This window comes from Typopeltis vanoorti, chromosome 5, assembly GCF_054136105.1.
Source record: "Typopeltis vanoorti isolate ZY-2024b chromosome 5, IOZ_Tvanoo_1.0, whole genome shotgun sequence".
NCBI classification, from domain to species: Eukaryota; Metazoa; Arthropoda; class Arachnida; order Uropygi; family Thelyphonidae; genus Typopeltis; species Typopeltis vanoorti.
The window spans coordinates 53,962,013-53,989,088 of record NC_143553.1 but is presented as its reverse complement, the minus strand read 5'-3'; the positions used below and the strand labels follow the sequence as shown (position 1 = coordinate 53,989,088).

The following is a 27,076-nucleotide window of genomic DNA, read 5'->3' as shown; positions in this document are numbered from 1 at the left end:
ATTATTTATTTTTATTGAGAAATAAAATTGAAGAAAAACTAAGTTTGAAGATAACAGTTGGACAATTTGGAATGAAGTTTTGTGCAGAAAAAAAGTGTTGCACTAGGAATGTTCTTTTAGGACTTGTTGATTGATATAAAATTAGGCTGCTTATATATAGAAGCTAATGACTTCACATTGATTTCCTTAGTATCCTATAATGCAAAGCACACATCCTTTTTTTGGGTGTATATTAAGGCATTTAATGTGGAGTCATTATCCTCTATATGCAAGTAGTGAAAGGGTGTAACACCCTATTATTAAAATACTCTGGATTAGAAGCTATATGTCGAAAGTTTTTTCAATTGGTTATAAATTAACCTTGGTATCTCTCCTGGGTCTGGCTCCCACTGATGTTCGTATTTGGGCTTGATTCCAGAAAGTAGAGCAGTTCTGCTTGGTGGCAGGTTTTTGCCTGTCACTGAGTAGGGCCACCAATACGAGTTTGATGAGTTTAGTAGTGATTCTTTGGAGTCGCTCAGTAAGATTTAGAGTGACATTGTAGATCACTCAGAGCTTTTGAGAGAGGTACTCTCTGCATCTTAACAGTACCTCAATAAAGATTGAAATCAGTCTAAGTAGTGGCCCTTTCCGTAATGCATAGCACTATACAAATCCAAGAGGATCTGTGTTTTGCATTATGGGATAGTAAGACAGTTAATGTGAAGTCATTAGCCTCTCTATACAAGTAGCCTAGTCGTGAAGATACTTCACGTGCAAACTTTGTTTGCTTACACTTGGATGAAGGATTTAACAATTTAATTTTTTGGCAAGTTTAATTTACACTATAACCAAGTGAAAAAAACTTTCTGCTTGTTGTTCAATGTTCATTGAGTCATTGGCAAAGCCTGATATAAATTTTCCAAGTATTCTGTTCTTTTCTTTTTATTTTTAATAACACAAATTCTTGTGTCAACTTTACAAAATTTATCTGTTTAAGAGTGGCAGCACTAAAGATTTTTTGTACCTTCTAAAATTCACTTGTTCTTCCATTGAATTTTCTTGTTTTCATTACATTTGGTACTTTTCCCAGAAATAAGTTTCTACAAATCATCTAAGTGCTTCAGCAGTCAAGTAATTGACTATAGTGATATTATTGAGATCATATAGCAGTTGAGTGTTAAGACATTTGATTAAATTTACACTACCAATATCTTTAAGAATCACAATAAATAGTCTTAAAAATGATGAAACCAAATTAGGTACTGATTACAAATATGTTTTTAACATCAAATTCTACCTTATGTCCTAGTTCAATTATTATTTTTTGTTGCAAAAGGCTATTGCATACAATTGAAGTCTTAAAATACTTAACTACATTATGAATATTTTGAATATTTCATTAAAATTGAAACTTTTCAAATTTGTGAACTTCTAATTCTTCTTCCTTGTCATTTCTTTCTGAGAAATCATCTTCTAAATCACCAAAACTATTTCTAAAAAGTCTTCATTTTCATTGCAAGTTGTCTTTTCTAATAGAGACCATCACAAAGGGCTAAATATATTGTATCAAACATAAATGATACAAAACTAGTAACTCACAATCATAATTGATCATGATGCTTGTCATCATCTAGTTGATCCAGCAGTATGCTTCTCTAAATTGATATTGAAGTTTCTCAAATAATTTCTGTCCATGTCTACTACTTGAGATACTGAACATAAGTTATCAATTCAAACCAAGATAGTGAATTTTACTATATTTCCAATAAGATTCAACATAGAGATAACATCTCATCTTTGCTAGTCTGTTCATCAAAGGTCAGACTAAATCTCTGACCTTCCAGCAATTTTGCTTAGAATGACATCATCTCTGTTTCTTCTTTAAATAAAAATAATGAATCTCCTCACATCTCTTTTATCCTTAGGAAGTTTATAACCTGACCATGCTATTCCTTCTCGAATATAACTTGATATTGTGATTACTGTTATTGATATATTACCACTAGTGGCTAGTTCAGAAATAATTTACTGTCACTAGTTTTGATTTTTTTCAGAATCATTACCATCTTGTGTTTCAGTATCATTCTACAGAATAATTCCGTGTTTAGTTGTTAATTGCTTTATCATCATTGAAGTATTTCCATTATATATTTTTCCCTACAATAAATTATGTTCTTCTTTAATAAGCAAAACTGCAGTATCAAACTGACTAGTCTGCTTCAATGTAGCTACTATTGTCCTCACATCAGTTGTCTCAATATCCCATAATGCAAAACCATTATCCAGACTGGTTTCACCCTTCTGTTAAAGTGCACGTTTATTGTTTATAGTCATGCCACAGGTACCTTTAAAGATTAAACATTAAAATGTCATCAGTGGAGACTCAGGAAGATATCAAGGTTAATTGATAACTTGGTGTAGTTTTGGGAACATTTGTCTTGAAAATATTTGTTCATCGTAATCTACTATGTGTTTGACCCAATGGATGTGGGATATTATTGAGCCTTTGGCTCCTCAATTGTGGACTTCTGGTAGTGAATTTCGAATTTCTTTGCTAGAAATTCTAAAACCAAAGAAACCTACAATACAAATGCATGGGGGGTGGTTATGTGGTGGTCTGGGCAGCAATATCATGGACTCCTGTTTTTCCCCTTATTACTCTTCATGGTAGAATTACTGCAAGTGATTATATGGACATTTTATGGATAATCAAGTGATCCAAATGTTATTTCTAAACAACAATACATTATTTCAAGATGACAAAGTCCCCATTCACACAGCTTGTTCTGTTACAGTTATGGTTTGAAGATCATGAAAGTGAACTTCATCTTCTTTAGCCAGCACACTCACCAGATATGAACATTATTGAACCACTCTAGTCAGTTTTGGAAGACCAGAATAAGAAACAGATTCCTATCTCCATCTTTAAAACAACTTGAAGATGTTCTTAAAGAAGAATGGTACAAAAAAGTCCACCAGAAAGTATTCAAAAATTATTTGAGTCCATCTCAAGGAGAATTCAGGCTGTACTGAAGGAAAAAGGTGGTCCAACACTATATTCATAAAGAAATACGTATGTATAACAAGTGTTTCTATTATTTTGTCCAATCCTGCTGTAGTACAACTACATATAAAGCAAATCAAGAATATGGCCAGTATAATTTCATATATTGCATGTAAACACAAAACGATTATATGGTAATACTTTTTTTTTTTAATTTTGACAATTTTGTGTGGCATATAGGCATTTAAAGCTCTAGCCAGTCTGGTTGACCACATGGTTAACTTTCTTTTCAGCCAGCAGAATACAAGTTTGGATCTGCCAAGATCATGGATTTGCTGTTTTAAGGATACTTGTGACAAGACTGAATGATATATGCACGTAAACACAAGAAAGATATTTAATTAACCAAATATTTCGGTCTGGAAATAACAGACCATCCTCAGTGGTATTACAAGAACAGTTTTAAAAAAAATACAAGCTAGAATACTAACAATGGATCGTTAAAAATAGAACACGCCGCATGATGTTATATCACTAAGTATGAAACCGAATATTTTGAAGTAGAGACATGATTGGAAAAAAAAAACAAATGAGTAATTTTGATTAGACTTAACCAGATTTTTGATATAGATATACAGTCATGATTTAGGTTGGGACGATGGTGCAAGGCCTCCACGCTTTCCTTGAACAAACATTCAAACCTATAATGGGATCTATGCAAGAGGCAAGTCCTGGACCAAAAGATGCTGTGGGCAGTTTCAATCCTGTGTTGAGCCAAACCAGACTTTTCAGGTTTGTTGTGAAGAATGGAGGATTGATGTTCTTGGATTCCTTTTTCAAGAGAACGTCCAGTCTGTCCAAAATAGGAGAGATCACAGTTGCAAGGAATTTGATAAACTCCAGGAAGAGATAAAGTTGAGCATTTGTCTTTAGGAGAAGAAAAATTAGAAGACAATTTGTTATAATAGGAGAATACATAGCTGTTAAATCATATTTCTTTAAAATTCTTGTGATAGGCTCTGAAATACCGGAGATATAAGGAATAGGCACTCGACATATTGAAACTTTGTTGTTTTGTGGAGGATTATAAGAATTGAGAAGATGTTGAGTATTTTTTTCAGAAAAGCCATTGAATTTCATGTGTTGTTCGATAGTAGAAAGTTCTTTCTGTAGATAATCAAAAGTAGAACAATTAGTTTTGGCTCTTCTGATGAGGCATTTTATAATTCCTGTTTTTTGACATGGATGATGGGCTGATTCTTTAAGAATATAACGATCTGTGAACGTTGGTTTCCTGTATACTGTAGTTGTAAGAGTATTTGAAGGTGACCAGATGAGAAGAACGTCTAAAAAAGATAGCTAGTTGTTTTCTTCTATTTCCATTGTAAACTTTATACGATGATGCAAGGAATTGATACTGTTTAAAAAAGAAGGTAAAGAGCTTTTGCTGTGCGGCCAAATAGTAAAGATGTCATCTATATATCTTACCCAAAAGGATGGTTCAGGGAAAATAGATGAGAAGAGGACTTTTTCTAAATGTTCTAAATAAAAGTTGGCTAAAGCAGGAGAAAGAGGACTTCCCATGGCCGTTCCTTCTACTTGGCTGTAAAATTTATTTTGACATACGAAATATCCAGAATGTATTACGAAATCGAATAGTTTTATAATGTCTTCAGGAAAGATGTCAGCAAGTAATTTTAAAGTTTCCTTGAGAGGTACATTGGTATATAAAGATTCTATATCAAAGCTAACCATAAGATCTGTAGGTTGTAATGAAACATTTTTTAATTTTTCTAAGAAATCTAAGGAGTTTTTTAAAAAAGAATTAGAGTTGCCATATTTGGTTAATTAAATATCTTTCTTGTGTTTACATGCATATATCATTAAGATTATGGATATTTGTGATTATCTTTAGGTAGGGGATGAATTTCATTCTTCTTTTCTTCTACTGAACTGTCCCATTTATTGGAGGCAAGTGGCTTTAAAAAGTGCTGGTTTGGTCTCTAGAGCAAGATTTATGGACTATGTATAAATTAAAAAGTACTACAAAAAAAATGAGCATGTTAAAAAAAATTCCTTAACCTGTCCACATTACTGATGTGAACCTATAGTATTTGATGTACTATAGGTTCACGTTTGTTTTGTGGATGGGAGAAACACTTAAAAAAATCTCCAAATAATGTTAGTTTATCCACTTTCCAGAATTCAGTCAGTATTCACATTAATATATTGATAGTGAGTATTCAGCAAGTGATGGAAATGGACCATGTGAGGGTATTAAGTTGTATGCTTCATGTAATTAATTATTGTCAACCATTTTGCCAATTTCTCTAGCATTTAGGCAAAGTGGTCTTTTGACCATCTTTGATATTCTGCAGGGAGGTTGGCAAACACCTTCATATAAAGAGTGAAATAATATTCATTTTCTTTTACTTTTTATTTTATTTTTATTTTTTAAGATTGTCTAATCAAGTAATTCTTCTTCTGCTCCGTTTTCTTTTTTTTAGAGAGAATTAATCAGAAGAGATTTGAATTCAGAATCTCTCATTTTAGCATCTTCTCATTTGTCATCTTTCCCTACTGATTCTCATAATTCGTTTGCACATTTCCAATGCCTCTACACTTCATACTTTCTCTTTCTAGTTCAGGTCTGCATGGAAGTTTAGATCAGACAAAACATTTCAGTGTTTTAATATAAATTAAAGATGCCAAGAAATTATATTCTTGATTTCATCCTTTATCCAATTGTAAGCAAACAAAGTTTGCACATGAAGTAATATCATTACTGCTGGACTACTTGTATATAGAGGCAAATTACTTCACATCAATTGTCTTAGTATCCCATAATACAAAACACATATCCTTATAGACACATATAATGCTATGCATTATGGGAAGGACCACTATAGTATAACCAAGTGGGAAAACTTTCAACATCTGTCTCTAATCCAGAGTATTTTAGTAATGAGGTGTGATACCTTTTGACTACTTGTATATGGAAATATGACTTCTGCATTACTTCAACCTTGGTATCACTTCTAAGTCTGACTGCCACTGATGAGACCTCAATAAAGGTCACCTTCACTAATCATAGCATCTCCTTTCTGCATTGCTTCATTAAATGTATGAAGATTCTACAGGCAAATTAAACAAACTATATGGAAACTTATGCAATTCCATGATATAACGTTTTTGTTCCTCCAAGAAACATACTTCTGCAGATATAAAAACTTTAACAGATAGAATATCCACTTCTTTCTTATTGGAGCTTTGGAAGATTTAACAGAGCGGGAGTAGGAATTCTTATTCTTGCCCTTCCCCCTCCTTGGGCCATTCTGTAATATCCAAAGGTATGCAGAAGAGAGAATCTTGACAGTAGACTGGAAATACTGTGGATGTGTAATGAGGTTTATAAATGTTTTATGTTCCATCCCATGGAACAGACAAAAATTCTTCCAGGAATTGGAGCCATATATATTGTCTAATATGGGGTTTTCAATACAATTCCAGCCTCCAGCTGCTAAGATGTAGTGGGTACCGTGTATATATATATATATATATATATATATACACACAGGGTGTTCGGGATAAATTTGACAGTTTCGTAAGGAAAAAGAAAATCTTCTTTGTATTTATTAAATTTAATGAATTGACAAAAAAACATTACAGGCAGAGTTAATTACAATACTATCAACAAGATTTACTCAAAATAACCACCATTAGCATCGATCACAGCTTCAATTCTGCTTCGGAACCTCGAACAAGCTGATGCTACAGTCTCCCTGGGAAGGGCCGCAAAAACTGTTTTAATTTTATCCATTAACTGGGCTTTTGTATTACTGGAAGTGCGATTGGTGTCTTTTTCAACTGCGCCCCATACAAAATAATCCATGGGGTTAAGGTCTGGGGAGTTTGGAGGCCAAACATTTGGACTGGTGAAGTCGTAGAAATTTTCAGACAACCATTTTTGACTTTTCCCAGAGGTGTGGCAAGGGGCCGAATCCTGCTGCCATACATACGGCCTACCATTGGCTACCCTTGTTATCCAGGGCTTGACTACAGTTAGCAACTCCACGAACAAAGCCCGAATTCCAATGCCAGGGTTCTTCAACACCTGTTCCTGCAGATTTGCGAGGAATTCTGCTGTACGAACGCAATCAGATCGTCTGCTAGGGATCTTTCTTCTTGCTACATCCTCGTAGTCACCATTGCAAGTCTCTAGTTCATGCCTGATTGTTTTTACTGTATTCAGGGAGCATTGGGCAGCAGTCGTAATATTCTTATTTTGATGGCGGGCACGAATCATCATGATACAAGTTATTCTCTTCCATGATTCAGGTGGGTTCCAGCTATCCATCCTTTCTGACATCTTGTATATGAATGAAGAAGGGTCCAAACTTTTAAATGAAGAGAAGTGTGTGTTAATACATGTAACTTACGGAAAAATATAATTAATTATAAATATGTCAAATTTATCCCGAACACCCTGTATATATATATATATATATACACGGTACCCACTGTGGGTACCGTGTATTCCAGCTGGAGGCTGGAATTGTATTGAAAACCCCATATTAGACAATAAGAGGACACTCCAGGAGTGGAAAAGTGGGATTGGCACAGTTAAAAACATGTTTTGACAATACTCAACTAGTAGACATATGGAGGATTTGCAATCCTAATTTTCAGGCTTACACTTACATGAATCAAGTATTGATACCCTTCTTGATCAAATCTATATCTCTTCCCTTATAAATAGGATAATTCAGATAAAACATCTTGACATCAACATGTCAAATCATAATCCACTTCTACTTAAATTCCACTGCATGGAACAAGTAGAGATCAGTTCTGGACCATAGAGACATCCACCAAATTTTCTGTTGATCTTTTCAAATTCCAGACCCTCTGTTCAAATTGAATAATGTTACCTGCAACTGGGATATATGATTAAAATTCAAACAAGCAGTAAAACAATATGATTGAATGGGGAAAGCAACAGGCTTTTCTCAAAAGAAAAAAGTTGAAAGACCTGTATAAAGAGAGAAGCTGGTTTGTAGCAAACTAACGCAATGGTATAGAATGTAGCAACATCATTAGAAACACTAATATAGAGACAGAAGTGGAAAGGCAGAAACAAGTAGAAGAAAGAAATTTTGAAAGATAAGAATACAGCATTCTGCAAAGAAAGAACTATAACTCAAATCTGCATTGATGGTGAAGACATGTACACCACTCAAGACATCCTTGACTCCTCTCAAAAACACTACAGAAATCTGTTTGAAGACAATAGTATTGTGGGAAATTATAACTCTTGGAACATTAATGGCTTTCCTGTTCATATTCAAGATGAACCCATTACAGGATCTGAAAATTACCACAGCCTATAAAGAATGCCAGACAAGAAAATCCCCAAGACCTGATGGTCTAGGGATAGAACTTTACCACAGGGCCTGAGATTTTATTCTTCCCATTCTAGTTATACTGTTTAATTCTTTTCTCTCATCAGGACACATACCAAGTGAATTTATAGGAAGTCATACGTCCTCGTTCCCAAACCTAATAGAGATTACACCTTAATCAACAGCTGGAGCCCTATTTCTCTATCTAATACTGACTACTACAAGATATTTTTCCGCATTATCAATAACAGGCTCAAAGTGGGAATGAGATACATAATTAAAAGCACACAGGTGTATGGAGTTCCAGGCTGAGCAGTAGAATTTAATGTTTCTGCTACGTGATCTACTCCACTTAGTTAATACGAAAAAGCATTTGATGACAGTGCTATCAGTCGACCTTACTCAAGCATTTGATAATGTCCTGCATCCCTTTCTGTTCCATGTCCTCCAGCAAATTGGTGTAGGTAAAAAGCTGCTATCTGTTATCAAGGAAGCCTATGCCACTTCAACTACCTGCTTCCTAGTTAATAGGTTCCTGTCAGACCCAGTCAAAATTCAAAAAGGAGTCAAGCATGGTTGCCCTCTTAGTCCATTGCTCTTTGCATTGGTTCTTGAACTTTTCTTATAGGAAGTTGACAATACATGACATACTGTGCAAGGAATAACAGTTCTTTCAACTATTAAGGAAAATGAGGTATTAGCATATGCCGATGATATAGTGAGCACTTTGAAGCATAGTGATTCCATGTATATCTTTTTTTGGTATTTTAGAAAAATTCAGCAATATCTGTGGATTAACTGCTAATGCAGACAAGACAAAATGAAAAGTTTTTGGAAAATGAGATCTTGGAGGCATTCCTTTTGGATTAACCCCTAAGAGAGAACCCCTCATTATGCTTGGAATTTCCTTCTCCACTTACCCAATATTACCAGCTTAAGAACATTGAAAGAACATTATATACATAAACATTGAAACCTTAGAAGACTGAAAAATAGGGACATTTTCCTTTTCTTCTAAAGCCATAGTACTCAAAACCATAATCTTCCTTACTCAGTTGTACGTAATAAATATCACAGATATCACAGAATCTAAAGAAAAGCAATTATATAGTAAGCTTGTGCAATTTTTTTTAGTCCAGTCAATACTAAGAAGTTAAATAAAGGAATTTCTTCAACTATCGAAGAAGCATGAAATATTTGGGCTTCCAGTCTTAAATTTTTTAATTTTTTTAAGTTTTTTAAAATTGTACTGCTTAAATAGCAGTACAATTTTAAAAAACCATAATCTTGGTTTTTTGAAGTAAAATTGGAGGAAATGACTATAAAGGTCCAAAAGCTGAGATTGTTCTTGAATACTACGCCATTCTTAAGACTGCTACAATGCTCTAGCATTCTTTCCATTTAAAAAAAAAAAAAAAGAAGTAAAATTTGGTATAAAGAAATCTTTAATCTCTTTTGACACAAACTTCTGCACTTGGATACTGACAACAGCACTTTGTTTCATAACTTATTGAAGTTACAAGAACACCCTAACATGAGGGATCTTGCTTGGAGAATTGCATATGGTCACCTTCCAGTCAGTACCATCAAATGGAGATACTTAAACATTGGAGATCCAATCTGTGACATGTGTTACCGATTGGAAACAGTAGAACATGCATTTTACATCTGCCCTCTTGCCCTGCATCTCTCTCTCTCTCTCTCTCGGATCTGGTAGCCAGACCCAGCAGAGATTCCAAGGCTGAAGTAATGCAGAGGTCATATATTTCGCATAGTAGTATCTTCAATTTAATTTATTACCAAGTGAAAAAACGTTCGACAAATAGGTTCTAACCCAGAGTATTTTAATAATAGGGTGTTACACCCTTTCACTACTTGCATATAGAGGCTAATGACTTCCCATTAAATGCCTTAGGATACTAAGGGAATTAATGTGAAGTCATTAGCCTCTATATACAAGCAGCCTAGTCATGAAGATTCTTGGATAAAGAATTAAACAAGAATATAATTTCTTGGCAAGTTTAATTTATCATCATCATCATCAAATTCCTGCCATGTACCCTCAAGGGGTGTACAGGATATGACAGTACTACATGAAAAAATTACATCATTACTAACTTCCTATCTACAATTTTCCTCCAAATCAGTCTGTTACTTGTCAAGACTTCAACATTATCAGATCTTATATTTTTGTCATCTAAGGCACTTTGTACCGTATCAATCCACCTATATCTTGGTCTTCCTCTGGGTCGTTTTCCTGCCAACCTGGCAGAGAACACTTATTTTGCTAATCTTTCCTCTCCCATTCTATATAAGTGACCATACCACCTGAGATTAGCTCTGCTAATGCATTCCTGGATGCTGACAAGTTCTTTCCTAATATCCTCATTTTTAATATGATGTTGCCATTGATGCCATCTGTTCACGCCTCTAATCTTTCTCAGGACTCTCATATCTGCGGTCTCTAGTCTTTGGTCAAGTGTTTTACTTCTGACCCAGCTCTCAGATCCATAAGTTAAAACTAGTTTGAACACTGTCTTGTATACAGCTAATTTAGTGTTCCGAATAATTTCTCTCTTATTCCATATGAATTTATTCAATTGACTTCTTACCATACCAGCTTTGCTGATTCTGTTGTCTATTTCTATATTTAATTTACCATCTTCAGTAAAAATCGTGCCTAAGTAGCTGAAATGTTTTACTTGTTCCACAGGTTCTCCATTCACAACACAGTTGACATTTTCATTGATTCTGCCTATTTTCGTTATCTTTCTCTTTTTATTGCTGACCTTCATACCATATCTATTACAACAACTATTCAATTTAGTCAGAGAATCTTGCAGACTTGTAGCGGGTTTATTTAGAAGTATAACATCATCCGCATAAAGCAAAGAGCTGACATTAACATATCCAATTTTAATATCAGGTTTAATACCACTTTAATTCATAATGTGATCCATATATATAATAAATTACAGAGGGGATAATGTACATCCTTGTCTCACACCAGATTTTACATTAAACCATCTTCCTGTACTTCCTTCAATTCTAACTGCTGACTTACAACTCAAATAAAGATTAAGTATTGCTTGATAAAATGCCAAATTGACACCATATAACTGCAGCATATTGAATAGCTTCTCTCTTGGCACCTTATCATATGCCTTTTCCAAATCGACAAAGCTTAAATACAGATCTTTGTTATATTCCCATGCTTTCTCGACTATTTGTCGTAAAGTGAAAATGTGATCCTGACAGCCTCTGTTTGGCCTGAATCCAGCTTGTTCTTCACCACCAAGCTTTTCTTCCACAATTCTTCTCAACCGTTTCTCAAGTATACTTGCATAGATCTTGCCAGGAACACTCAGTAGGGAAATAGCTCTGTAATTCTCACATTCAGTTTTATTTCCCTTTTTATATATGGGTACTATGAGAGCTCTACTCCAATCATCGGGAATTCATCCCTCTGTCCAGGCTTTCTGAACGATGCAGTGCAGCCACTGTAAGACTTTTATACCACCATACTTCAGCTTTTCTGGTCGAATATCATCTACTCCTGCTGCCTTTCCACATTTCAAGCCTTTGATGGCTTTTTCTACTTCAAGTATGGATATATATTCCTGACTGCATACCTGGTCAGTGTTTTTTATCACTGTGCTGTCATCACTGCTTGTTTCATTTAGCAGTTTTTCAAAGTAATTACTCCATACTTCAAGGATATCTTTTTCTCCTGTTTTCATTTCACCTTTATCATCTCTAATTCCTTTTACAGCACTCTTTCCTCCATTCCTAAGCTTCTTCAACAACCTCCAGAATATTTTGTCACCTTCTTGATATTTATTTTCTATATTCTTGCCAAAGTCCTCCCATGACTTTTGTTTAGCTAGTTTTACACACTGTTTAACTTTCTTACATTTGTCTCTGTATTCTCTAAGAGTAAAAGCTGACTTATTTGCCAGGAACTTTTGATATGCTTTCTTCTTTTCCTTCACTGCCTCTTTAACTTCCTGTGTCCACCAGGGAGTTCTGATTTTTTTATCCTTGCACACAACCTCACCACATGCCTCTCTGGCAGAATCAATCAATGTTTTCTTCAGAGTTTGCCACTGAATCTCCAAGGTTTGATTCCTGTTCTCAAACTCTTTCATTTTTGCTTGAATAATATTTTTGTATTTTAGTCTACAGTTCACATCTGAGAGCTGCTCAACTTTTATTCGCTTTAAAACTTTCTTACATGTTATTCTTTTCAATATGAAATTCACTTTTATCCTGCTCAAGACTAAATAGTGATCACTTCCAATTTCAAATTCTCTGTACACTCTGGTGTCCTGCACCAGGGAGAAAACATCACTATCAACAATAACATAGTCAATGAGACTTTTTCTTATTCCTAGCCTCTTCTCTCCATGTGAATTTGTGCACATTTTATGTTGGAACATGGTGTTAGTAATAACCAGTCCATGTCCTGAGCAGAAATCCCACAGATATTTGTCATTATTATTAGCTTTGCTCTTTTCTCTAAATTTTCCCAAAATATTTTTGTATGTCTCACAATCATTTCCTACTCTGCTATTTAGATCCCCAACAAGGACCAACTTTTCCTTTTTCATTGTGTCAGTTGCTTTTTCTAAAGCGTCAAAAAATTTCTCCACTTCTACCTTAGTAGAACCTTCTGTGGGACCATAGGCACAAATAAGTCTCATTGTCCAGTTCCCCATTCTCATATTTGCCCACATTACTCTACTTGAGACTGACTGCCATTCAAGAAGATTAGCCGTGTATTTTGTGTTGAATATTATGGCTACTCCTTCTTTTCCTTGATTGTCATTGCCTGAATATAACATTTTGTATTTATTGCTCAGAAAGCTCTCACCAGTTTTTGTCTTTTTTGTTTCAGTCACCCCTATTATGTCGATCTAGTACTTATCTAATTCCTCAGCTAGCTCCATTTCTTTGCCATTCAAGCTTCTTATATTGATAGTACCGATCTTTAACTCTGGTGATGTTGAGTTGGGGTTTGTTTTCAGATTTGTTCCAGTAGCTGACTTTTCGCTGTTCGCCCTGGTTCCTTGGCGAAAACAACGGGGGCCTTGTTTAACTGGGCGATGCCTCAGCCTGCATGAAATTTTGTCATGTTGTACCATCATTTTTTATTTTGGTTTAACCAATAAGAATGCAATTTGGTCGGCTAAATCCCAAATTGCCAGCCCATCCTCGTTCGTTCAGTATCAAAGTAGATACCCAACAGGATGCACCACGAGAAGGTGAGGATTGGACATTAGGTTAGAAGCCCTGGTCAGTTCTCCGCATTCCTTTAAAGGCTATGTGGAGGTCTCCTCTCAGTTATACAGCTTTGAGCCTTAAGCACCCCTTTAATTTATAGTTTAATTTATATCAATCAATAAGTTCTGAAAGAACATTCCTAGTTGCAAACTCACTACCTATCAGCAATAGGAAGAGAATTTTGATTTTTATAATTAATGAATTCAAACACCATTTATGGAGGATTAAAATCAAACATGGATTTGAAAACTAGCAATATGACATCCAAATGCTTTATAATATTGTATTGGGGAAATTTTATTGTTCAGTCAGAAGATTTTTGTATTCAGAAAAGAAGCATTCTAGGAGATATCAAATTTTTGGCTATGTGGTGTAGACCACCACATTATGCAATATTTACCAGGGGGAGATAAAATTTTGTCTGTTTTTGCTATGAAAGGTTTTTGAATGGTTCCATCCTCTTAATTCAATGTAGTCTCTTATAATCAATTGCATGGATGACTGGAGAGCAATCGCAGGCAGAGAAGGCCAATTCAAGGTGGTTAACTCAGATAAGGCCAACCACCTGGGTATTAGTCATCTTTGCACTTTAGTTTCAATGGGTCTTTTAGTTGTTTATCTATATGAGATTGCTGAAAAAGGGAAAATGGATAGTATTTGGCTATATGATGATATAAAAGAGCTAAGGCCTTTTCTCTGTCTCTCATACTATCTATCTGTCTTTTCTTTTTCCCAATACTATCAGCCTCTCTTTCACCTCTATACTGACTAAGTCTTGGCTTTTGATGAGCAATCCTTAATTTTTCAACTCAATAAATGTCAAAACCGGTCTGGGTAGTGGCCCTTCTCATAAGGCTATGCATGTCTGTACAGATGCATGTTGCATTGTGGGATACTAAGGCAATTGATGTGAAGTCATTAGCCTCTATATACAAGTAGCCCAGTTGATGTTACTTCATGTGCAAACTCTGTTTGCTTACACTTGGATAAATGATGAAACCAAGAATATAATTTCTCCATCATCATCATCATCATCAAATTCCTGCCATGTACCCTCAAGGAGTGTACACGATATGATAGTACTACATGAAAAATTTACGTCATTAGTAACTTCCTATCCACAATTTTCCTCCAAATCAGCCTGTTATTTGTCAAAACTCCAACATTATCAGATCTTATATTTCTATCGTCTAAGGCACATTGTACCGTATCAATCCACCTATATCTTGGTCTTCTCTGGGTCGTTTTCCTGCCAACCTGGCAGAGAACACTTGTTTGGCTTATCTTTCCTCGCCCATTCTGTTTAACTGAGCATACCACCTGGGGTTAGCTCTGCTAACGCATTCCTGGATTCTGACAATGTCAAGTTCTTTCCTAATATCCTCATTTTTAATATGATATTGCCATTGATGCCATCTGTTCATGCCTCTAATCTTTCTCAGGACTCTCATATCTGCGGTCGCTAGTCTTTGTTCAAGAGTTTTACTTCTGACCCAGTTCTCAGATCCATAACTTAAAACTGGTTTGAACACTGTCTTGTATACAGCTAATTTAGTGTTCTGACTAATTTCTCCCTTATTCTATATGAATTTATTCAATTGACTTCCTACCATATCTGTTGTCTATTTCCCTATTTAATTTACCATCTTCACTAAAAATCGTGCCTAAGTAGTTGAAATGTTTTACTTGTTCCACAGGTTCTCCATTCACAGCACAGTTGACATTTTCAATGATTCTGTCTATTTTCATTGTGTTTGTCTTTTTATTGCTGACCTTCATACCATATCTAGTACAACAGTTATTCAATTTAGTCAGGGAATCTTGCAGACTTGTAGCAGATTTATTTAGAAGTATAACATCATCCGCATAAAGCAGAGAGCAGACATTAACATCTCCAATTTTGATATCAGGTTTAATACCAATTGCCTTCATAATGTGATCCATATAGATATTGAATAACAAAGGGGATAATGTACATCCCTGTCTGACACCAGATTTAACATTAAACCATCTTCCTGTACTTCCTTCAATTCTGACTGCTGACATACAACTCAAATAAAGACTAAGTATTGCTTGATATAATGCTCCAGTGACACCATATAATTGTAGCGTATTGAATTGCTTCTCCCTTGGCACCGTGTCATATGCCTTTTCTAGATCAACAAAACTTAAATACAAATCTTTGTTATATTCCCATGATTTTTCAACTGTTTGTCATAAAGTGAAGATCTGATCCTGACAGCCTTTATTTGGCCTGAATTCAGCTTGTTCTTCACCAAGCCTTTCTTCCACAATTCTTCTCAATTGTTTCTCAAGTATGCTTGCATAAATCTTCCCAGGCACACTCAGTAGGGAAATACCCCTGTAATTCTCACATTCAGTTTTATTTCCCTTTTTATATATGGGCACTATGAGAGTTCTACTCCAATCATCAAGAATTCGTCCCTCTGTCCTGGACTTTTGAACTATGCAGTGCAGCCACTGTAAGACTTTTATACCACCATACTTCAGCATTTTTGGTCGAACGTCATTTACTCCTGCCTTTCCACATTTCAAACCTTTGATAGCTTTTTCTACTTCAAGTATGGATATGTATTCCTGACTGTATGCCTGTTGAGTGTTTTTTACTACTGTGCTATCACTGCTTGTTTCATTTAGTAATTTTTCAAAAGTAATTACTCCATACCTCAAGGATATCTTTTTCTCCCGTTTTCATGTCACCTTTATCATCTCTAAGCCCTTTTACAGCACTCTTTCCTCCATTTCTAAGCTTCTTCAACAACCTCCAGAATATTTTGCCACCTTCTTGATATTTATTTTCTATGTTCTTGCCAAAGTCCTCCCATGACTTTTGTTTAGCTAGTTTTACACAGTGTTTAGCTTTCTTACATTTGTCTCTGTATTCTCTAAGAGCAAAAGCTGACTTATTTGCCATGAACTTTTGATAGACTTTCTTCTTTTCCTTCACTGCCGCTTTTGACTTTCTGTGTCCACCATGGAGTCCTGATTTTTCTATCCTTGCAGAGAACCACACCACATTCCTCTCTGGCTGAATCAATCCGGGTTTTCTTCAAGGCTTGCCATTGAATCTCCAAGGTTTGGTTGCTGTTTTCAAACTCTTTCATTTTTTCTTCAATAATCTTTGTATATGTTAGTCTACAGTTCACATCTGAGAGCTGCTCAACTTTTATTCGCTTTAAAACTTTCTCACATTTTATTCTTTTCGATATGAAATTCAATTTTATCCTGCTCAAGACTAAATAGTGATCACTTCCAATTTCAACTCCTCTGTAAACTCTGGTGTCCTGCACTAGGGAGAAAACATCACTATCAACAATAACATAGTCAATGACTTTTCTTATTTCTTGCCTCTTCTCTCCATGTGAATTTGTGCATATTTTTATTTTGGAACATGATGTTAGTAATAACCAGTCCATGTCCTCTGCAGAAATCCAACAGGTGTTTGCCATTATTATTAGCTTTACTCTTTTCTCCAAATTTTCCCAATATATTTTTGTATGTCTGACAATCATTTCCTACTCTGCTATTTAGATCCCCAACAAGGACCAACTTTTACTTTTTCATTGTGTCAGTTGCTTTTTCTAAAGCCTCAAAAAATTTCTCCACTTCTACCTTAGTAGAACCTTCTGTGGGACTATAGGCACAAATAAGTCTCATTGTCCAGTTCCCCATTCTCATATTTGTCCACATCACTCTACTTGAGACTGCCTGCCATTCAAAAAGATTAGCCTCGTATTTTGTGTTGAATATTATGGCTACTCCTTCTTTTCCTTGATTGTCATTGCTTGAATATAACATTTTGTATTTATTGCTCAGAAAGATCTCACCAGTTTTGTCTTTTTTGTTTCAGTCACCCCTATTATGTCGATCTAATACTTATCTAATTCCTCAGCTAGCTCCATTTCTTTGCCATTCAGGCTTCTTATATTGATAGTACTGATCTTTAAATCTGGTTATGTTAAGTTGGGGTTTGTTTTCAGATGTGTTCCAGTAGCAGACTTTTCGCTGTTTCCTTGGTTCCCTGGCAAAGACAGCAGGGGCCTTGTTTAACCGTGCGACGCCCCAGCCGGCATAAAATTGTCATGTTGTACCATCATTTTTTATTTTGGTTTAACCAATAAGAATATAATTTGGTCGGCTAAATCCCAAATTGCCAGCCCATCCTTGTTCGTTCAGTATCCAGGTAGATACCGACCAGGGTGCACCACGAGAAGGTGAGGATTGGATATTAGGTCAGAAGATCAGGTTGGTTCTCTGCATTCTTTTTAAGGCTATGTGGAGGTCTCCTCTCAGTTATACAGCTTTGACCCTTAAGCAATTTCAATGTTTTGATTCTTCTTTCTGGAATCAGTTTGTTATTATATGATATTTTTCATGAATGTTGATTTTACTATTGCATATTTCCTCTATATTATTTAAGGTATTATTTACGTGAGTCCCTAGGTAATTTGCTACACGTGGTCAGTGATGCTAGAGATGTTGGTGGGAGTTATTGCTTATATAGTTAGCTTTGTTTTTATGGAATGACTCACACCGACATCTTCTCTAACATCACTAATCACTTGTAGCAAATTATCATTAATATAATACATCTTGCTTTATATCATCAGTTCGATATGCATAACATTGTACTTAGTAACTGAAATTATCATTTTCTCATAGAACCAGTTTATTCAGATAAACATGCAAGGATTCTGTATTGTAATGTCCTTATTTCCTTTCCTAACATGGCATCAGTGTCTATTGTCATTTGCAATTATTTTTATACATAATGATTCAGACCAATCCCATTATCATTAATATATAAGGAAAGCAACAATGGTCCAAATGTAGAACTCTATGATATCCTTCTAGATTTTGCCCTTCATACATTTTATCATCATCATCATCATCATCAAATTCCTGCCATGTACCCTCAAGGGGTGTACAGGATATGACAGTGCTACATGAAAAAATTACATCATTACTAACTTCCTATCTACAATTTTCCTCCAAATCAGTCTGTTACTTGTCAAGACTCCAACATTATCAGATCTTATATTTCTATCGTCTAAGGCACTTTGTACCGCATCAATCCACCTATATCTTGGTCTTCCTCTGGGTCGTTTTCCTGCCAACCTGGCAGAGAACACTTGTTTTGCTAATCTTTCCTCTCCCATTCTATTTAAGTGACCATACCATCTGAGATTAGCTCTGCTAACGCATTCCTGGATGCTGACAATGTCAAGTTCTTTCCTAATATCCTCATTTTTAATATGATATTGCCATTGATGCCATCTGTTCACGCCTCTAATCTTTCTCAGGACTCTCATATCTGCGGTCTCTAGTCTTTGGTCAAGTGTTTTACTTCTGACCCAGCTCTCAGATCCATAAGTTAAAATTGGTTTGAACACAGTCTTGTATACAGCTAATTTAGTGTTCCGACTAATTTCTTTCTTATTCCATATGAACTTATTCAATTGACTTCCCACGATACCAGCTTTGCTGATTCTGTTGTCTATTTCTATATTTAGTTTACCATCTTCAGTAAAAATTGTGCCTAAGTAGCTGAAATGTTTTACTTGTTCCACAGGTTCTCCATTCACAACACAGTTGACATTTTCAATGATTCTGCCTATTTTCATTGTCTTTGTCTTTTTATTGCTGACCTTCATACCATATCTATTACAACAGCTATTCAATTTAGTCAGAGAATCTTGCAGACTTGTAGCGGATTTATTTAGAAGTATAACATCATCCGCATAAAGCAAAGAGCTGACATTAACATCTCCAATTTTGATATCAGGTTTAATACCACATTCCTTCATAATGTGATCCATATAGATAATGAATAACAGAGGGGATAATGTACATCCTTGTCTCACACCAGATTTAACATTAAACCATCTTCCTGTACTTCCTTCAATTCTAACTGCTGACTCACAACTCAAATAAAGACTAAGTATTGCTTGATATAATGCCCCATTGACACCATATAACTGCAGCGTATTGAATAGCTTCTCTCTTGGCACCTTGTCATATGCCTTTTCCAAATCGACAAAACTTAAATACAGATCTTTGTTATATTCCCATGCTTTCTCGACTATTTGTCGTAAAGTGAACATCTGATCCTGACAGCCTCTATTTGGCCTGAATCCAGCTTGTTCTTCACCAAGCTTTTCTTCCACAATTCTTCTCAACCGTTTCTCAAGTATACTTGCATAGATCTTGCCAGGAACACTCAGTAGGGAAATACCTCTCTAATTCTCACATTCAGTTTTATTTCCCTTTTTATATATGGGTACTATGAGAGCTCTACTCCAATCATCGGGAATTCGTCCCTCTGTCCAGGCTTTCTGAACTATGCAGTGCAGACACTGTAAGACTCTTATACCACCATACTTCAGCATTTCTGGTCGAATATCATCTACTCCTGCTGCCTTTCCACATTTCAAGCCTTTGATGGCTTTTTCTACTTCAAGTATGGATATGTATTCCTGACTGCATGCCTGGTCAGTGTTTTTTATCACTGTGCTGTCATCACTGCTTGTTTCATTTAGCAGTTTTTCAAAGTAATTACTCCATACTTCAAGGATATCTTTTTCTCCTGTTTTCATTTCACCTTTATCATCTCTAATTCCTTTTACAGCACTCTTTCCTCCATTCCTAAGCTTCTTCAACAACCTCCAGAATATTTTGCCACCTTCTTGATATTTATTTTCTATATTCTTGCCAAAGTCCTCCCATGACTTTTGTTTAGCTAGTTTTACACACTGTTTAGCTTTCTTACATTTGTCTCTGTATTCTGTAAGAGTAAAAGCTGACTTATTTGCCAGGAACTTTTGATATGCTTTCTTCTTTTCCTTCACTGCCTCTTTAACTTCCTGTGTCCACCAGGGAGTTCTGATTTTTTTATCTTTGCACACAACCTCACCACATGCCTCTCTGGCAGAATCAATCAATGTTTCCTTCAGAGTTTGCCACTGAATCTCCAAGGTTTGATTCCTGTTCTCAAACTCTTTCATTTTCTTTTCAATAATATTTCTGTATTTTAGTCTACAGTTCACATCTGAGAGCTGCTCAACTTTTATTCGCTTTAAAACTTTCTTACATGTTATTCTTTTCAATATGAAATTCAATTTTATCCTGCTCAAGACTAAATAGTGATCACTTCCAATTTCAAATCCTCTGTACACTCTGGTGTCCTGCACCAGGGAGAAAACATCACTATCAACAATAACATAGTCAATGAGACTTTTCTTATTCCTAGCCTCTTCTCTCCATGTGAATTTGTGCACATTTTTATGTTGGAACATGGTGTTAGTAATAACCAGTCCATGTCCTGAGCAGAAATCCAACAGATATTTGCCATTATTATTAGCTTTGCTCTTTTCTCCAAATTTTCCCAAAATATTTTTGTATGTCTCACAATCATTTCCTACTCTACTATTTAGATCCCCAACAAGGACCAACTTTTCCTTTTTCATTGTGTCAGTTGCTTTTTCTAAAGCCTCAAAAAATTCCTCCACTTCTACCTTAGTAGAACCTTCTGTGGGACCATAGGCACAAATAAGTCTCATTGTCCAGTTACCCATTCTCATATTTGCCCACATTACTCTACTTGAGACTGACTGCCATTCAAGAAGATTAGCCTCGTATTTTGTGTTGAATACTATGGCTACTCCTTCTTTTCCTTGATTGTTATTGCCTGAATATAACATTTTGTATTTATTGCTCAGAAAGATCTCACCAGTTTTGGTCTTTTTTGTTTCAGTCACCCCTATTATGTCGTTCTGGTACTTATCTAATTCCTCAGCTAGCTCCATTTCTTTGCCATTCAAGCTTCTTATATTGATAGTACCGATCTTTAACTCTGGTGATGTTGAGTTGGGGTTTGTTTTCAGATTTGTTCCAGTAGCTGACTTTTCGCTGTTCGCCCTGGTTCCCTGGCGAAAACAACGGGGGCCTTGTTTAACCGGGCGACGCCCCAGCCGGCATGAAATTTTGTCATGTTGTACCATCATTTTTTATTTTGGTTTAACCAATAAGAATACAATTTGGTCGGCTAAATCCCAAATTGCCAGCCCATCCTCGTTCGTTCAGTATCAAAGTAGATACCCAACAGGGTGCACCATGAGAAGGTGAGGATTGGACATTAGGTCAGAAGCCCTGGTCGGTTCTCCGCATTCCTTTAAAGGCTATGTGGAGGTCTTCTCTCAGTTATACAGCTTTGACCCTTAAGCACCCCTTCATACATTTTATTCTTTGATATCTGTCATTTATCCACTTCTATCCATGTCATAGATTTATTTTGCATACCTATCCCTTTGAGTTTGTATCACAATAGAATCCTCTCAAATGCCTTCACAAATCCCAAAAATATTATGTTATATTGATTTCTCCTTATCCAACTTTGTAGCACTGTATCATAAAACATGAGCAAATTTCAATGCATGTGTGCTATAGAGTATTAAAGTGCTATCTGCCTGTCCCTAGATGGAGATCCTAATTAGCCTCTCCAACATGTTAATAACCACTTCAGAGATGCTGACTGGTCTATAATTGATTGCTTCTGTCTTAGCTCTGCCCTTGTATGATGGAATTAGCTTACCCTTCTTGTACTCATTAGGAAATTGTGCATGTGTTAAAACAAGTTGAATAACCAAAATTAGAAGCATCAGAGACACTTCTAATTTTTGAATTAGCACTGCTCTATATGAATCAAGTTCTTGCATTAGCTTTATTACTTCCATTTCACCACCTCTTTCCTATGATGTAGTTCCATCTCTGCACTTGTATTGCTAAAACTAGGAGGTATACCTTACTAAAGTGATATTGCACAACTCAGCTGTTTCTGAAATATCAGACATTTTACTACCTTTGACATTCACTGGGAGTATTCTTCTATGGTCATTTTTCCTTTTTTTACTTGCCACACAGCAAAAAGTTTCTTTTGGATTTCTTTCAGACTTCATCTCATCATAGCTGTCATTCTTCTAGTCTACTTTTTATAATGAATCTGGGCATCTTCCTTTCCCATTATTAGATCCATGAAATATTATTTTTATGCAGCTCTTACTTCTTTAAAGTATTATTTATCCATTTAACTTTTATAAAATTTTTTCTCCTAATTGCAGTAACTTTATTATTCCATTTCACCACCTCTGTCCTTCGATGTAGTTCCATCTCTGCATTTGTATTGCTAAAACTGGGAGATGCCATCAAATATAACTATTTTCTGCTGAGGCACTGCTTCAAGCTACTTTTCAGTTTATCATAATCATCTGCCTTATTCTATATATGTACCCTTTTTATTCAGAGCTTTCAAACTATTCACATAAAAATATGTGAGAGCTCACATCTATCTCCTCTTGGAGGAGGAAGAAAAAAGGCAAAAATAGCTGCCTCATTTATAACAGATTCTTAGATGCTTTTGTTAGATATATTCCTCCATGTAAAAACACGCTCATGCTTGCTGTCAGTCTGCCATTTTCATTCATTATGTTGATGCCTATTCTCTTTTTATCAGTACTAATAATTTCCTTTAGTTTTTATAAAAAATTAAAAGCGTCAATGCTTTTTGTGTACTTTATATTTTCTGACAGTTTTCTTCAAGCTATTTCTTTAATTTTGCTTCTTTCATCTTGTTCCCTATATTAATATTAATTTCATGGTATTTGTCTTTGCCTGTGGCTTGGTTTTCTTCTTTCATATAACTCTAATATATCATCACTCATTTGTGTCTTGTTTTTTTTATATATTCTGGTTGAGTCCAGTTTTCACTTTGCCATAGTATTACAAATGCTTTTTCATTTTGATCAGAGATGCTTTTGGCAAGTTTTTAATCTGAAAATCATGGATGTAGTATTTTTTTTTTTTCATTAAAGACTCTGCTTCTAAATCTTTTATTGATTAGAATATAATCAATTTGATTTCTAGTAATATTTTCTGTGCTGTTTTGTGAATATTTCCATATGTATAGCCTTCTTTTGTTTGTTAATTGAAAGTGGTCATCACAAACAAAAATAAAAATAGATTATGTGAAAAAATATTTTATTCATAACATTTCACTTGTGGATTATGGGAAGGAAAAAGTAATTGTTCCATCCTGACAGCCATTAAATAATGGAAAGCAGTGATGATTGCATTGTCTGTAACTTCTGCCCACATCAACTACTGAAGAGCATGACATCTCCTTTTGGGCAGTTCCACATTCACTTTCATTTGACACCATTTTTAATAAAATTACTAATTTGATTTGACTGATTTTTAAAATTTTAAGAAAGATTCCATGCTTCATATATTCCATACTTACCATTTTGAAACATATAGTAAAGATCATAAGAAACTATGTATTCAGTAATACAGAGCCTGCAAGTAAAGTCAACTCTCCCTTATTCAGTTTTGTTTGTAATACATAGCATCTTTTCTTTTAAACATTTTATGCTGAAAACATATATGCAATAAATTTTGTTTTAATTCCTTTCTTTTGCAGGTTCATTCCTCCCTCCTCTGCATGCACGCACCCACACACTCACTCACTTATCAAGTACAGTGATACTTGATTCAGTTTTCACATGTTTCACTCTTCTCACTGTGTTCTTCATACCCAGACCTCTTTCCTTTGGAGGCATCTGGTCACTCTCAAGATTAATCCCTCTTTTTTTAATTACATTAAAATAACTTGTGATTGATATGGCTTTAAGTCATAGTTTAAATCATATATCTTTTTTGCCACTTATCCTCTTTCCTTGAAGTAATTTTATTCATGTAATCTTTGTTTTGAATAATTTTTCTGGAACTGAAATTAACTATTTTTATAGAAGAAATTTTAAAAAATTATAACTAGAATAATAGATAAAATTTTTAAGTTCAACATACATCATCTTATTTGTATACCATCTTTTTTGTTTAAATTTTTTTTTAGCTCTTCCTTATTGACTTTGGTTTGGCAAAGAAATACAGAGAAAGTCGTACTCGGCAACACATTCCTTATAGAGAAGATAAAAATCTTACAGGTACAGCACGCTATGCTAGTATCAATGCTCATTTAGGAATAGAACAAAGGTGAGAACTTGTACTTTTAATTAATATAATGAACTCTTATGTAAGTAAAAGAAAACATAATTTTTCTTTCTGATTTTAGTAATGTAGTAGTGAATTGAACTTACATAATTATTTTCATTCGCTGTGAGTACTAATTCTATTCATACACTCAGTGACTACTTTATTTTATGCTCCCCTTATTCATGGAATCCATACTGCATCACTGACAGTGTTGTCACATTTCTGTTCTAGATCATATAAAGCAGGTAGAGAGTTATTGAGGGATTGTATGTGTTTGTATCTGAATGTATTTGTAGTTCAACATGTTAGTAGCCACTAACTTTGCCTAAATGATTTTGTCATGATATGATAGATAGTTCCAGCTTTGCCAACATAGCATTAAACTGCTGGGTTGCTCAAAATGTATTGAGAATGGATCAACACTCACAGCCTCGTGGCTGATCACAGCTTTTTGGTATAAGAGGCCAATGGAAGATTCAGAGTAGTCAAGCATTCAAATGAAGCATAGCACAGCAGTGATCTACAAAGACATATGTCAGCAGACCATCTCAGTGTATAAAACAGCAAAAAGCAAGCAAGTACATATAGAGCAGTCAAAGAACCACCATACCGTATATTTGTGGAAGGATGAAAGATCTGCCAGGCCAATGAATACCAGGGTAGTGACATTAACATGAACCCATTGGTCTCATTGTGTTTAGGTGGCAGCAGCACCTCAGGTGTTGGTGATGATGGAAAGTGTTTTCTTCACATGTGTTAGATCCTCTGATATCATGTACATCTGGTTGCCACAGCCTGCTTGAAAATTATTGCTGACAGGTGCATCCCGTAATGTTCAATTTATCTATCTGAGAATTATTGCAGCACCATTGATGAGGATGTAAGTGAGAATAACTTCATATTGGAAATATCCAGATCAAAACCAATTATAAGACAATTAACCAAAGAATTAGAAAAAAGTCAAGAAAATGTTTAGAGAAACTTAGAATAATAATACTCAGAACAAGAAAGGCAGGAAAGCAATGAAGTAGGTAAGAATAATCATAATAACTATGTAAGTCAATTATAATATAATAAAAAAAGAAGTAATATGGTATGGCGATTTGATCATGAAATTTACGCTTGCTGACAGAGTCACTACTTTGAGCTTCCCTGGGACAAAAATTTAAAGATGTGATAAATGTAATAGAGAAACAGAAAAGAAAAGTAAAAGAAATGGTAGTACTTGTTGGAACTAATGATTTAAGTAGTGGTAAATATAGTATGGTGAGAGGATTGATGTAAGAAGCTAGTGAAAATTGTTGGTTTATTACTGAAATATGATAGTACAGAATTAAGGAGGAAGGATGAATAAAAGGAAGATTGTTTAATGTTAAATCTGGTGTCAGACAAGGATGTACATTATCCCATCTGTTAATCATTATCTATATGGATCACATTATGAAGGAAAGTGGTATTAAACCTAATATCAAAATTGGAGATGTTAATCTCAGCTCTTGACTTTATGCAGATGATGTTGTACTTCTAAATAAATCTGCTATAAGTCTGCAAGATTCCCTGACTAAATTGAATAACTGTTATAATAGATTTGGTATGAAGGTCAGCAATAACAAGATAAAGACAATGAAAATAGGTAAAAAACATTGAAAACATCAACTGCATTGTGAACGGAGAACCTATAGAACAAGTAAAACATTTCAGCTACTTAGGCATGATTTTTAGTCAAGATGGTAAAGTAAATATGGAAATAAACAACAGAATCAACAAAGCAGGTATGCTCAGAAGTCAACTGAATAAATTTATATGGAGTAAGAGAGAAATTAGTCTTCTTCTTAACATGGATTTTAGGCCAGGTGGCCTGTTTCGGTCTCATGTCATCTCTCTCTCTTGGTCTTCTGATTTTTCTTTTTCCACTTATTTTATATTTGTATAATATTTTTGGTAGTCTGCTGTTGTACATTCAATTTAAATGTTCTATCCATTTTTGTTTAGGCTGTCTTATGTAGTAATTAATCGGCTTTATATTCAGGGATTGTAAATTTTTTTCATTTGTTTTATGGTCCCACTTGGTATATCCAGCTGTTTTTCTGAGAAATTTCATTTCTGCTGTTTGAATTCGTTTATCATCTTTTCTTTTTATGGTCCATGTTTCACTTCCATATAATAGAATTGGTTCTGACAAGACATTATGTAGGCTGATTCTAGTGTGTTTTTGTATTAGGGATGGCTTAAATATATTATTTATTATGACATTTACTTTGAGTCCGTGCAGTTAGCCTAGTGGCTATGCACTTCACAACCATATGGCTGGGAAAGGAGTGTCCTGGGTTTGATTCCC

The 27,076-nt window shown here is 35.0% G+C and overlaps 1 protein-coding gene across 1 annotated transcript in view; it reads left to right on the top strand.

Annotated features, from left to right (window-relative positions):
* Nucleotides 1–27,076, top strand: part of LOC150106418 (casein kinase I-like) — a 144,172-nt gene that overhangs the window by 62,899 nt on the left and 54,197 nt on the right. Inside the window, exon 5 of the mRNA XM_090392435.1 lies at nucleotides 24,599–24,738. Within this exon, the coding sequence (XP_090248561.1) occupies nucleotides 24,599–24,738 (140 nt within the window). The remainder of the gene's footprint in view (nucleotides 1–24,598; nucleotides 24,739–27,076) is intronic.